This window comes from Panthera onca, chromosome D4 (genome assembly GCF_046562875.1).
Source record: "Panthera onca isolate mPanOnc1 chromosome D4, mPanOnc1 haplotype 2, whole genome shotgun sequence".
Lineage (NCBI taxonomy): Eukaryota > Metazoa > Chordata > Mammalia > Carnivora > Felidae > Panthera > Panthera onca.
The window spans coordinates 47,250,656-47,264,628 of NC_138351.1; the positions used below are offsets into that span (position 1 = coordinate 47,250,656).

The following is a 13,973-nucleotide window of genomic DNA, read 5'->3' on the forward strand; positions in this document are numbered from 1 at the left end:
TGTTGGATATGAGTTCCATAGTTAGGGAATAACTAGCTATTAGATAGGAGTGGCTTGAGCAAAGATCTAGGAGTATGAGAAAATTTGAGGAGTATAGAATCTGCAAGGTTAGAAATTCTTAGAGTGGTAGTTTTAAGCCTTGGTTGTATATAATCATCGCCTCGAGAGTTTAGAAGACTCAGGCCAAAAGAATCAGAATATTTGGATTGGAGCATCTATATCTTTTAAAAGTTACCTAGGTAGTTCCAGTGCTTAGGAAGGGTGGAAAATCTCTGTGATAGAATGTTAGGATATTAATATGGGAGGATGTTGATGGTGGTGATGGTATTAAGTGGGCAGGCAGGAGAAAGCCCAGATTGATTAGCAGTGTCTGCCCTGGATGTCAGTGGTTGTGATGCTAAAAATGTCATTGTTACTTGCCATCTTAGGGCTAGAATATGAATTGCCTGTCAAGGTAGCTGAATATTATTTTGAAGAACTGACAGAGCCCTGACTCTCCTTTCCATTAAGAACAAACACTCATGAATGTTCTGCTTCAGATACTCTTTCAGTTTAAAAGCAGTGTGATCTTTTCCTGCATTTAAGGGCATTAAATGCATATTTTAAGAGTCCTTATTATGATAGCATATTTAAATGCTAAATGACCTTTCCCAATACTTTACAATAGAAATGTGAAGTATTTTTGAAGCGGCTTTAACACAGTTGCTGCCTATAACGAGTTCCACATAAGAAATGCATAGACTTCTTTGGGCAGCAGCACGTGTAACACGAGTAATCCAGATTTGCATTTGTAAATAAAATGAATGAGAAGAATCCGAATGTGAGTGGATTCCCTTCATTATTTATGCATTATTTTGATGCAGTCCTAAGTAAGACCCGTTTAAAATAAGGCATATTTGGGGCACCTGGGTGGCGCAGTGGGTTCAGCATCGGACTTCCGCTCGGGTGATGATCTCACGGTTTATGGGTTCAAGCCCTGCATCGGTTCTGTGCTGACCACTCAGAGCCTGGAACCTGTTTTAGATTCTATGTCTCCCTTCCTCTCTGCCCCTCCCCTGCTTGTGCTCTGTCTGTCTCTCTCTCTCAAAAAAAAAAAAAAAACAAAAAAAAAACAACAAAAAACAAAAACAAAACAACAACACTAAAAAAAATAAAATAAGGCATCTTTCAGGTGGGTAATATTTGCCATCTGTCAAGCTCTGTTTTCTCCCTAACATTGACCATACTACCATCCTGAAAACTTCACCTGGAAAGGAAAAGAAAAGACAACTCCACATCCAAATCCTCAAACTTGCTTTGGAGAAGCGTGGGACTATGGAAAGGAGAACTTCAACCTTGCTTAAATTTAAGAAGGGCAGAAAGAGGCATGGCAGAGGGCCGGAAGGTGGTGTCATAAAAATCTACGCTGAGCAATTGGTGGGGAGGCAAGTGGGAGAAAAGGGCTCCTCTGGGGAACGCACCTTTGCAGCCCTTCGGGACAGTTTCTTGCGTCGCCCACTGTCCCTCCTCCCAGGCAGCTCCCACTCTCCGCCCGGCCCTCCCTCCCAGGGCTTCAGCGCTCGGCCTGGAGACCTGGTGGGCGGGGAAGCGTCTCCCGCCCTGCTTTCTCCCGCGCAGAGGGCGCGCGGAGCACAGGGGCATTAACTTAGCGCCCCGGGACTCTTTAAGAGGCTTACTGGGCATCTGCGCCTCTTAGCGTCCCCAGCCCCCGGCCAGAGTTGCGTCAAACTTTGCCCGTGTGTGGGTGGGAGGCAGCGGGACCGCGGCGGGTCCTGCCGCACCCCGCTGCCGGCAGGGTTAGCTGTGGACGGCGCACTTTGCTCGCCAGGCACTTCTCAAGAATGGAGCAGTCACAGTGTGGCAGCAGAGACCGCAGCGGCAGCGGCCGACCCCACCTGGCCCCGGGGCTGGTGGCGGCCGCCCCTCCGCCCCCGTCTCCGGCGTTGCCAGTGCCCCCGGGGATACCGGTTCCTCCAACTTTCCTGCGGCCGCCCAGCCTCTTTCTGCGGGCAGCCGCAGCCGCCGCGGGAAGCGGGGGCTGCGCGCCGGCTCCCGGACTGGAGAGAGGGCTGGGCGCCGTGGGCTGCGGCTATCCGCGGACACCCAAGTGCGCCCGTTGTCGCAACCACGGCGTCGTGTCGGCACTCAAGGGCCACAAACGCTTCTGCCGCTGGCGGGACTGCGCGTGTGCCAAGTGCACCCTGATAGCCGAGCGCCAGCGCGTCATGGCCGCCCAGGTGGCGCTGCGCCGGCAGCAGGCCCAGGAGGAGAGCGAGGCCCGGGGGCTGCAGAGGTTCCTGTACCCGGGGCCCTGCGGGCCCGGGGGTCGGACACCCGGAGGCGGCAGCCGAACGGAGAATTCCCAGGCCTCGAGCGGCCGTGTGGCGGTGACGACGCTGGGACTGGGTGCCCTGAGACACACTGATCTGGCGACCCCTGCTTTCCAAGTTGTCCAGCCAGATGATATGGAGGAAAACCAAGGTGAGTTGGTCTTTCCATGTACTCTTTGCAAAGAAAAATGGTTGTTTTGGAGAAAAGCGCTTGGAAAGAAGTAGCCATGCCTCCGTGGTGGGCGAGAAAAGTTGTTTAAAAGAAGCATTCATTTAAGTTCTCGGAAACTGCACTGTAATATAAGCGTTAATGAGGGTGTTAGAGACGCATCACTTTGGAAGGGCGTTTTGTACTCTTAGCGGATAGGAGAAGATCCTGTAAAAGGGAAGCGTGAGTGATTAGATGAGCAACTCATGCTGGGAATGGAGTTTGCACCCAAGTTGCTCTTAACTTTGCGTGAGTTAGAACTTCAAGCGGGCATGGGGTGAAAGCGTAGTGCTCTATACTCCTTTCAGTTTTAAAACCAGAGTTAATCTTCCAGTTGTGCTGGGAAATGCACTGATTGTTGGAAATACAGTTCCTCATCTCTGGGGCAAAGCTTTGGTGCCAGCTAGAAGTGGAGAAATCTACCAAACCCCTTTTAACCTTCTTCCCTTACCTTAAAAATTTTAATCACCTCCTCCAACTGTTTGTCAGCCTCCAAAAGTGTAGAAATACTAGCTGTAATATTTGAAGTTTCAACTCTTTCCTACAGGAGAGAAATTTAAGTTTCCCAGATTTGGGAAACCATTAGGGAGAAGTCCAATATTAGGAATTTCTTTTCCAAGGAGTTTTAATTTTTTCTCTTATTTATTGACTGCAAAACACCTACATCCTCTGCATTAGGTAAAAAAAAGATATCTGTATTTTTTAAATTAGAGTTAAATAAAGTTTTCCTGCTGATGTAAATCTCACTGTATTTTAATTTCCCAGCCCTAACACTAAGCAGTGAAAATGTCATTTCAGTATTTTTGTATATATTCAAGACAAGTTGTGTCATATGAAATTCTGTGATAATGAAGAGTAAATTATTAATTGGAAAACTTCCTTGAATTGTGAGTATTGCAGATCTTGGATCGCAGGATGTACTTTTGAAAAAGACTATCTCTGTATTTAAATATGGCATATTTGATTTTGTGTTCACCTATGCCAGTGTTTTGCCCATATTCTAGTTTATTTCAGTGGACTAAATAGACTATTTCTTATGAAAAATCAAAGAGTGCCAAAAACAAACTCATTAAACACATAGTAACTGCTATAAAAAAAGTAAAAGTTAAAATTCTGTAAACTAAATGAACAATGAAATCTGGCTGCTAAATCTCTGCTAGACATTGATTTATATGTTTTTTGGGGGCGAGAGAGCAAAGTGTTCTGTTTTCTAGGGTCAAGTATTTTATTTTATTCTTTGCCTCAGTTGACCTCCTCTTTTGAAAAGCCATCCCTATAAGCCATTCTAAACTGACTGCCTCATGTTATCCAATATCCATAAACTGCAATATTCTATTTAATTTACTCATTAGACAAAAACCAGTGAGTGATTCAGAGGTGAATAAGATTTTCCTACACACAAAAAACTTACATACAAAAGAAGGAAGACTATATATACCCCAAACCTACAATACAAGACAAACTGTACAATGATAAAAGTAAAGAAGTAAAACCAGGTATAGGAGTTGAGAGAACAGAGAGATGATGTAAATGGTATCACATATCTTAAAGATATCTTATTTTCTGGATAGTCTTATGCAATCAGTATTTTATTACATTATTTTGTACTCTGTGAGGGCAGCATACTAACAAAAATTATTTTGTGCATAAATTGCTTGTAGGCATGAAATTTTGATCCCTTACATGTTCAGAGGGCATATTTAGTGAGTCATAGACTCTGAGTACCTCACTTGACAGTTCACTCTTTCTAATGGAAATAGAGATCAAGTATAAGATAAGAGGAAATGTAAACCAAATTAAAAGTTGTTTAGTGAATGTATACATTATTATTATTTTCCTGGCATAAGCTATATAAAGGGCATTAAAATATTACTGTTATTAATATTAATATGTTCAACATGTTGAGGCATAAAATCAGATTTTTGTATAAAAATATTTTTAGAGAACTTACCTTAATGTTGGAAGGGAGTTGTGATTTGAAGCAAATAACTAATATATTGACACTTTGAAGATATGTACAGATTACAATAGTGCAATAGTGCAGTTTATAATTTTCTTTTAGAAACAATTTGACTGGGGGCACCTGGGTGGCTCAGTGGGTCGAGCGTCCGACTTTGGCTCAGGTCATGATCTCACGGTTCGTGAGTTCGAGCCCCGTGTCAGGCTCTGTGCTGATGGCTCAGAGCCTGGAGCCTGCTTCCGATTCTGTGTCTCCCTCTCTCTCTGCCCCTCCCTCGCTCGCACTTGGTCTCTATCTCTCTCAAAAATAAATAAACTTAAAAAAAATTAGAAACAATTTGACTGTACACTTAAAAAAATATTTCCTAGGGATTGAAAAAGAAAGTCCACATTTCAGAGCATTAAAAACTACCAGGTGTCTATTATCTCTCCTATAAAATGAAATACGTGCACTCTGGTATGATTTCAGATTGGTACAACAGTGCTCATTATTGGTTTAGATTTGAAGTGAAATGAAGAATTTGTTGTTTTTCACATTATTCGGGTAACTTAATTGAAACCTGAAATGTGAGCATTAAAAAAATATTGTTGAAATTTAGTATTAGGTATTAAATATTCATTGTCATAGTGAGATTGTTCTTTCCTTTGTTTTCTTATCTAAACAATCATTTTATTTAGTTCTTTTTTGCATAGTGTCATTTTGAAAAAATAGCTCACTGGGATAACAATGAAATTTGGGTAACAATCACCAAGTAGTGCAAATACTGTGAGATATTGATCTTATGCTAATAGTTGGGGTAATAATAGACTTTTATCTTTTGATCCCTAAATTAACTACAGCATTTGAATATATAATTTTGTGACCCTGAAATGACATAATAAATAGCATTTCCCCATTGTTCCAATACCTGCATTTCTGAATGACTTTTTAAACTTCTTGTTCATTAAAATTTCTTGCAGTAAATAAATATTACTAATATGCTATGAGTAAATGAATTATCTTATCCAGCATTATTTTTGAGTAGGTAGTACTATTTTTGGGGAAATTTCCCTTTATTTGATTCCTTTTTTTTTTTTTTTTTTTTCTCTCCCCCAGAACTAAAAGAGAGTAAATATGAATCATGCCAGAGTGGACAAGAAGAGCCAGTCTCCAAATCCCATCAACGTACTCTGGGATCCTCTCCTAAGCCTAATGGTGTCATTGGAAAACAAAACATCAGGCCGTCTATTTCAGAAAACTCAACCAAGGTTGATAGCATTCAGCCTCCTCACCCTGGGGAGTTATCAGGAGGGGAAGAGAGTCCCAGGTCCCTGTCATCATCTGATTTGGAATCAGGAAATGAAAGTGAGTGGGCCAAAGACTTCACTGCTACCAGAGCCAGCCTTTCCACACTGTCCTCAAGACCAAGAGACCCTCTTGATATCCTTACCAGGATTTTCCCAAGTTATAGGCGTAGCCGACTAGAAGGCATTCTGCGGTTCTGCAAAGGGGATGTGGTCCAAGCCATTGAACAGGTCCTAAATGGGAAGGAGCACAGACCAGACACCAGGGACCTAGCAAGCTCAGGAGAATTGGCAAATACAGCTTTTCAGAGAGCTTCAAATTTTAGTTTAGGTGGAATTGGTTTTGGAACTCTAGGGAATAAATCAGCTTTCTCTCCTCTTCAGACTACGTCTGCCTCTTATGGAGGTGATTCACATCTCTACAGCTTAAACCCCAGACTAGGTATCAATCCGTTACGGCTGGCATATTCCTCTCCAGGAAGAGGGCTATCTGGTTTTATGTCTCCTTACCTAACTCCGGGGTTGGTACCAGCACTGCCTTTTCGGCCAGCTTTGGATTATGCATTTTCAGGAATGATTAGGGATTCTTCCTACCTTCCTAGCAAAGACTCCATAACTGGTGGCAGATTGTATTCCAGGCCAAATCAGGACAATCTGTAATATTTCTGCCTATTCTCCCTTTCTGGAACATTTCTAGAAGCATGCAACACAACCCTCACATCCACAGCTATTAATGTGTACATTATGTATGTGAGTGGATGACTAGGCCTTATATTTCTTTTTACAACCAATATGATAGATTTGAGATCTAAAGACTTTTCTTTAGCATTTATTAAGTGAAAGAAGCATTTAAACATTATACGTGCCTTGAATAAAGCCATTTCAGGAAACATTTTTACTTTAATGAATTTTCTCCCTAAAATATCAGTTGTAAGAATTCCTGTTTTAAAACTATACTTGTTTTTATTTTATTGAAAAATGGAGTTTATAGTTGTAAAATGTTTATAAGGGTTAAAGTAACCCGGTATATAAAATGAACTAACAGGAAGAATTGAAAAGTTGAGGTAATTCCAAATAACTATTACTTTGAACTTTTTCTTCCCTTCTGTTCCTTGTACACAGGAGAGAAAAAACTTATTTAAAGTATTTTAAAGAATTTTATTCACATTTAAGTGGTTAGTAATAAGTAAAACTTTTGAGAAATTTAAATTCCTTATTTTTTTTCTGTATGTTTTATTTTCATTCATTTGTGCCATTTGTGATAACAAGTGCCATTAATAAAACATTTCTCTTTGAAGCGAACTTTGCAAATCACACAAAGCCTGTGAACTAAATTTTAGGAAATGCGACTGCACCATCTCCTGGCCACTATCACTAATTGCATCTAAGTTCTGGTAAAGTGTAAAAGTTAGAAACAAATGGTTTCCTGATAAGATAAGCTAACCTTGTTTTGAAATGATCATTTTGGATCATGCTACAACTTTCATGTTATAAAGTGAACATCTGCTGTGGGTGAGGATTTTAATCTTTTTTTTTTTTTTTAATCTGGAGAAATACTCCTTTCTGTATGTTGGTGACAATATGGCAGCCATTCTCAAAGGTAAAAATAGTCTTATTCAGATAATTTAAATAGCTGCTCAGATAAATATTGACTGATGGTAGGTAGATGATTCTTAATGTACTGAGGCGAGATATAGAATTTCCAAAGGGGAAATATTATCATTAAATTTTAGAGGATTCTTTGAGATTTTAATAATACTTTTTGTTCTCCATCTGGAGCATACAAAAGCTATTTATTTTAGTAAGTGGAATGTCCCTGAGAAAACTACTTATAAAACAATTTTATGAAGTTTTCTTTATATGTCATCATTTATTTTATTTTTTTTAAGGACAGTAGCTTCATTGTTGTTGTTAGGAATAAATGAAAACCCAGCTGTGCTAAAGGATAGTTGATGAGTTAGAAATAGGTTAGGGGCGCCTGGGTGGCTCAGTCGGTTAAGCGGCCGACTTCGGCTCAGGTCATGATCTCGTGGTCCGTGAGTTCGAGCCCCGCGTCGGGCTCTGGGCTGATGGCTCAGACCCTGGAGCCTGCTTCCGATTCTGTGTCTCCCGCTCTCTCTGACCCTCCCCCGTTCATGCTCTGTCTGTCTCTGTCTCAAAAATAAATAAACGTTAAAAAAAAAAAATTTAAAAAAATAAAAAAAAAGAAATAGGTTAAACAGTTTGAGTAACACGATTCACTAAAACTTTCTTAGATTATATCAGTGTGTATGTGTGTATATATATGCATATATATTTTATCAGAAAATATATTAAATGTGTAGTATCTCATCTTGGTATAGGATGTAGATATATTTGGTAGAGTATGCATTATTTTTAGTGGTGTGACTATACGAAAGCAGATCTTGTAAAGACTTGTTGTAATCAGTATTCATTATTTATTAAAAAGTTTCAGATTCTAAGCCTAAGCCAAAATGCAGTGCCTGGCAAGTAGTTGATATTCAATTAATATATACTGAGTGAAGGAACCATTTTGGATAATAGATCTTTCTGAGACTCTGGTAAATCTTTTTTTTTTTTTTAATGTTTTATTTATTTTTGAGACAGAGACAGAGCATGAACAGGGGAGGGGCAGAGAGAGAGGGAGACACAGAATCCGAAACAGGTTCCAGGCTCTGAGTTGTCAGCACAGAGCCTGATGCGGGGCTTGAACTCACAGACTACGAGATCATGACCTGAGCCAAAGTCGGACGCTCAACTGACTGAGCCACCCAGGCGCCCTGAGACTCTGGTAAATCTAAAGAACTCTATATATGGCCTACTCACAGTTTTGCATATAATTTAACAGGGTTCTTGAATCTCTAAATGCCATTCACCATTCAGTATAGAATCCTTGCTGATTCTTAAATTGTTTCCATTGCATTAATTCACTTCCAAATGCTATTTTTTTTGGAAAAGTACTAGATCCTATAGAGGATACCAAATGTAAAATCTTGTGCTCTCAAGGAAGTTATGTTATACAATAGAGATCTGGCTTTTTTTTTTTTTTTTTAGATCTGGCCTAATAATATAACAGTGCCAGAGATATTGGATTCTTTGTGTGGTTTACATAATGATATGCCTGTATCCATTTGAGAAGCTGAATTGCTTTTGAACTGGGGAGAACATCCATTTTGGGCCATATTCAAATTAAAAAATAATGTTACAATCTTAAAACTTAATTTACATAATGCTTTACATATTTCATACCCTTTACAATACTTTTAGAACTAAATAAGCTTATAGAGTAGGTCCCATTTTCTCCAACATTAAATTGAATGTGAGGGACTTGAGGCTCAGCAGTAGTGTTGTCCATCCCCAAGATTACCATAATAGTGCCAATCGTCAGCAGTAGAATTTACTTCACCAATTCAATTAGACTCTAAGTTCTGAGAGACTTAGACTCATGTGTGTCTCCTCACAGCTTTGTATAGTATCTGGTATACAGCAGGTGCTCAAATAATAGCTTTCTGTGACTGAATTAAACCTAAAAAGGAAGTATTAGCTTAGAAATGTGCTTATTCAACAGCTGTTTATTAAACTCCTACTTTGTGCCAGTCACTGTGTTAGACACAGGAGATAAAGTGGTTAATACAATACAAGAGGTTAACAAGGCCTCACCTCAAGTTGCTCATAGTCTCTATTATCCATGTGTACAAAAAACAACCAATTATGCAGTGTTGGTGCTATTTGACAATGTTGGTCTGCATAATTGTGAGGTTTATGCCCATGGATGCTGCTTGAGGTCTAAACTCCTAAGCCACTAATTAGGAAGAGGACATCTATTTCCATGTAATGTGTTTACGGAAGTGTAATTTTTTTGAGAGGTAAACTGCATTCAGGTGTCTAGTGAAAGAAGTGGGCAAAGAGAAGCTTTTGTTCCTTTGAATGGAGTGTGTGGAAGTTACTCTAGCTTCCTCATGGCCTCTGGATCGGAGCTATTTCCTGACCCCAATCCCAGGGTTGAACTTTTGGAATTTCTCTGAGTCCGTGCATAGGCCTCCTGGTGTAAGGTCTCATCTGGCTATTCTGTGAAAATGGTTTAGAGTTGAGGGGACAATTGAAGAGCATGTGAGTCAAATGGTTTATTTTTTTCGCTGCAGTTCCTGCTGAAACAAAAAGATTTGGGGGATTTTAAGACTGTCCTTTCTAGGAATTCCTCACTGTGAACTTAGAACTAAGAAAACTATGAAGTGGCCTCCTCATTCAACTCTTTATTTTTTTAAACACGGTTTCCTTAGACATTTGTTTTTCTTTGAAATTAAAAAGCCTTCAGAATGCAAGAGACACTTGGCATAAAGAACCTTATTATTTACCACTGTGAATAGAATTGTTCTCCCATTCACGAAATGAGATGAAGTGCATCATTAGCTTCATAAAGGTAAAGCTATCCTCTGGGCACCGTGATTCTTCAGTGTAGACACTCGTCCTTTAGATCAAGGGTAACAGGAAAAGTTCTTGCTCAGATCCTTTCTTCTCCCTCCCCACATACCTCCAATAATCCTGTTATGGATGCCTGCACTGCAAAGCGAGGCCCATAGTTATTTGGCATAGTTCCCTCCAAATTGAAGCTGTTCTGGTGTAACATTTCAGAGCAGCTGTGCCAAACATTAAAGTACTTTTTTCTTTTTTTTTTAGTTTTTGCTTGCTAAGTATCCGAATGAGAGAAATTCATTACTATTTCCCCTTTCTGAGCTCTACACTAGTGATGGGGAATTCAAGGAAGACAGGATGACAGAGAAGAGAACTATGAAGATGTCTGTTTTTTTACTTTTGCTAATTTGGCAATTAAAAAACTTATGGTGTAATTTCTTTAGACTGTCACAGTATCCTCTATGTCATAATGGCCCCATTATCTAGTTTTAAGAGGATGCTCATAGTTTTAAAATGGGTGCACAGATGTGGCCTTATCAAAACACCTGTGTCAAAAAGTTGCTTTAAAATATCGAATGTTTAGGGCGCCTGGGTGGCTCGGTCGGTTAAGCGTCCGACTTCAGCTCAGGTCATGATCTCACGGTCCGTGAGTTCGAGCCCCGCGTCGGGCTCTGTGCTGACCGCTCAGAGCCTGGAGCCTGTTTCAGATTCTGTGTCTCCCTCTCTCTCTGCCCCTCCCCTGTTCATGCTCTGTCTCTCTCTATCTCAAAAATAAATAAACGTTTAAAAAAAATTTAAAATATCGAATGTTTATTAAACTCCATTTTAATGATAAATTCATTCAAGAAAAATAGACTAAAAAAATAGGCTAGACATTGATATAAATGGAAGGAAATGTATAGAAAGTTGAACAAGCAAACCAAAAAACGTTGATTAGAAAATCCATGTCAAGTAGGAAGTGTTTTAGATTCCTGTCCTTGACCTTTTATAAATTTTTTGTCAACCAGTTAGATGAAGGAATAAAGGTATAAAATTCATTGTTATCTTATTCATGGGCAACACCTATTTAGGAAGGGCAGCTAATCTTTTGGAGGACAGAATTAAGTTTTAAATTATTGATTCTCACCCTCTAACTTCCATTCCAGTGAGCTGATAATAATGTTCAAGATGTTAGGACAACAACAACAACAACAAAAACCCAACCAAACAAAAACCCAACAAAGGAAGAGAGACCTGGATTTACAACACCTTCTTAGGAGAAAAAAAAGTAATGTTATCTACTGATTGGTAAATTTACCATGAGATTACCGTGTAACATGCCTGTTCTAAAAGTCAAGTGAAATTAGATTACGTGAATAGGAATAAAGTGTGTGGAATGAGGGAGGTGATAGTACCACGGAGTCTGGAATATCAGTTGGTCAGATATTGGCGGAAGTCATATGATTGGTTCTGAATGCTGTACACCAAGAGTGATTCTAAAACCTGGAATAAAACAGAGAGGTATAAAAGGCTAAGTGGTGATGGTGGTGGTGGTAGTACTGTTTTATGAGAAAGTGTTAGAAATAGGACAAATGACAATATTTAAAGAGCTAGCATATGACCAAAGTGGATTGGGGTTATTCTGTAGAGTGTAGAGGGCATAGAAAATGAAAGTTACATGGAGAGAGTTCAGAGGAACATAAGGAAGGACTGTTTGGCAGTTGGCAACTGTCCAAGAGTGGAATGTGTGCCTTGTATAAAAATGTGTCCTGTACCCAGTGAAAACACCATGTAGAAATGACCATTTAGAGGCCTGCTTGATGAGTTTTTCAAGCACTGCTTCCATGTTGGAACTCAGTCATAAAGAAAGCCAGAACAATGGTTAATGTTTGTTGAATAAATGATTTTAAATTCTAAGATGATGACAATGAAAACACTCAACCATTATTTGTCAGTGAAGCACATTGTAGTTTTGTTCCTCGAAAGTCTCAGGAGTAGATGCAAAAGGAAGAGACAGAATAGTGTATGATTTATATAGGGAGTGAAGAAGTATAGAGGTTAGCAGGAGGTCAGTTGGTATACAGTTGGTCAGTTGGCCTAAGAAAAAAGAGAAGGGCTTAAAAAGGACATGAAGAACGCTGGAGATAAACATATTTTCCAGAAAGTGCACATTGGCATGTCTTCCTGAAAGGAGCATTTACGCTGGAGTTGGGGAGACTTAGGATGGATTTAGCTAAATAGGCAGGTTAATTAAACTTGTGGTCATTTGTTCTCTTTCAGTAAAGCAAGGATAATAATTCTGAGCTATAGCTGATCACTATTAACAGATCTTACTAGAGTAGAGAAATGGGAGAGAGGAAAAATTGGTGTGTGAATGCCCACACTTAGAAACAAGGGAGAAATGAATGCTCCTATCCACTAGTGCCTTCATATTTGTAACTAATGATGGGATCATAGATGGTATTGATAACTTAACTTTTCCCACTCCCCATTTCATATTTTTTGCCCCCAGCCAGTGTCTGAGTTCATTGTGGTTCCTTACTTAGTGGGGTGGCTCAAATCTTCATTCCTAAGGAATCTGTGCTGTTACAGTCCTGCTTTTGTTGAGTGGCTGTTAACTTCTTACTAACTTTTACCATAAAATGTGGGAAGACGAAGTAACACTCTCGTGGATCTCTTCCAGCTAAAAATACTCCCCCTGCTTCTTTCCTATTATTTGTGTCAAGAGGTGTCCCAAGTAGCCAATGGTAATCTCAGGTTCCAGGACAATGTTGTATTGTTTGGTGGAATCACTTTTCCTTTGGGAATGAAGACTTCTAAGGCAAAAATGCCAAAAGTTGTAGAGAAAGGAAAGAAAAATGTTGCTAGTGAATCATTAGCATTAATACGAGAAGAGCCATTTCTTTGTCTATCTTGTGATTCCTAGACTCATGAATTCTGGGTATAGGAGAAGCATCACTACATATTTACAGCTGATTCAAAGCATATCTTACATCTAGGAGGACATTATTCCGGCCCCATAAAGTGCTGTCACCAGCTGGTGCCATAACTGAGTCTTCCAAAGGCCATTCCATAATTTTATTAAGCCAGCTGTTTCAGGATGAGGGAAACATGATGATACCAGAGAAAGAAGTCCATGAGCATGAGACAAATGTTGTACTTCATTTGCTATAAAGTGAATTTCTTTGTCAGAAGCAATGTTGTATGGAATACTGTGAAGGTGAATAAAGCATTCAGTAAGCCCACAGATGGTAGTTTTAGCCAAAACTGAGAGTAGGAAAGACAAAACCATATCCAGCATAAATGTCTTTTCCAGTGAGAACAAAGAGCTTCTCCTTCAATGATGGAAGTGATCCAGTGTAATCAACCTGATACCAGGTGGTTGGCTGGTTCCCCCCAGGAAAGGGTGCCATTTTAGGGGCTCAGTGTTGATATTTGCTCTTGGCAGGTTGGGTACTCAGCAGTGGCTCTAGCCAAATTGGCCTGGGTGAGTGGAAATCCGTGTTGCTGAGCCCATACACAAGTTCCATCTCTGCTTCCATGATCATTGTCTTCATGAGCCAGTTGAGCAATTACGGAGATAAAAGAATGGGGGAAAGAATGGGTCACTTTGTGCAAATGATTATTAAGATCTTCCTCTTCTAAGATTGCTGTTTGGGACAGCATTTTTATGGGACAAAAAGATTCTCATATCTGTGCCCACTGGGAGAGGTCTTTCCACATATCTCTTCCCTAGATTGTGTTTTTTTTCATGTTTCTCCCAGCTATGTTTCTTCTGGCCAGAGAGCCAAACTGTGAGC

At 39.8% G+C, this 13,973-nt stretch overlaps 1 protein-coding gene across 1 annotated transcript; it reads left to right on the forward strand.

The window, feature by feature from the left end:
• Positions 1–1,632: 1,632 nt before the first annotated feature.
• Positions 1,633–6,988, forward strand: DMRTA1 (DMRT like family A1). Its single transcript, XM_060609668.3, has 2 exons — positions 1,633–2,481; positions 5,594–6,988. Exons 1-2 carry the CDS (start codon positions 1,842–1,844, stop codon positions 6,439–6,441), a joined length of 1,488 nt encoding a protein of 495 aa, XP_060465651.2. The 5' UTR covers positions 1,633–1,841; the 3' UTR covers positions 6,442–6,988.
• Positions 6,989–13,973: the final 6,985 nt, after the last annotated feature.

What these genes read in the sequence shown, in the direction of transcription:
- DMRTA1 (XM_060609668.3), top strand. Translation starts at nt 1,842, where the DNA reads ATGGAGCAGTCACAGTGTGGCAGCAGAGACCGCAGCGGCAGCGGCCGA. An exon ending in TGATATGGAGGAAAACCAAG is followed by an intron (nt 2,482 to 5,593) that starts GTGAGTTGGTCT and finishes TCTCTCCCCCAG; the next exon opens with AACTAAAAGAGAGTAAATAT.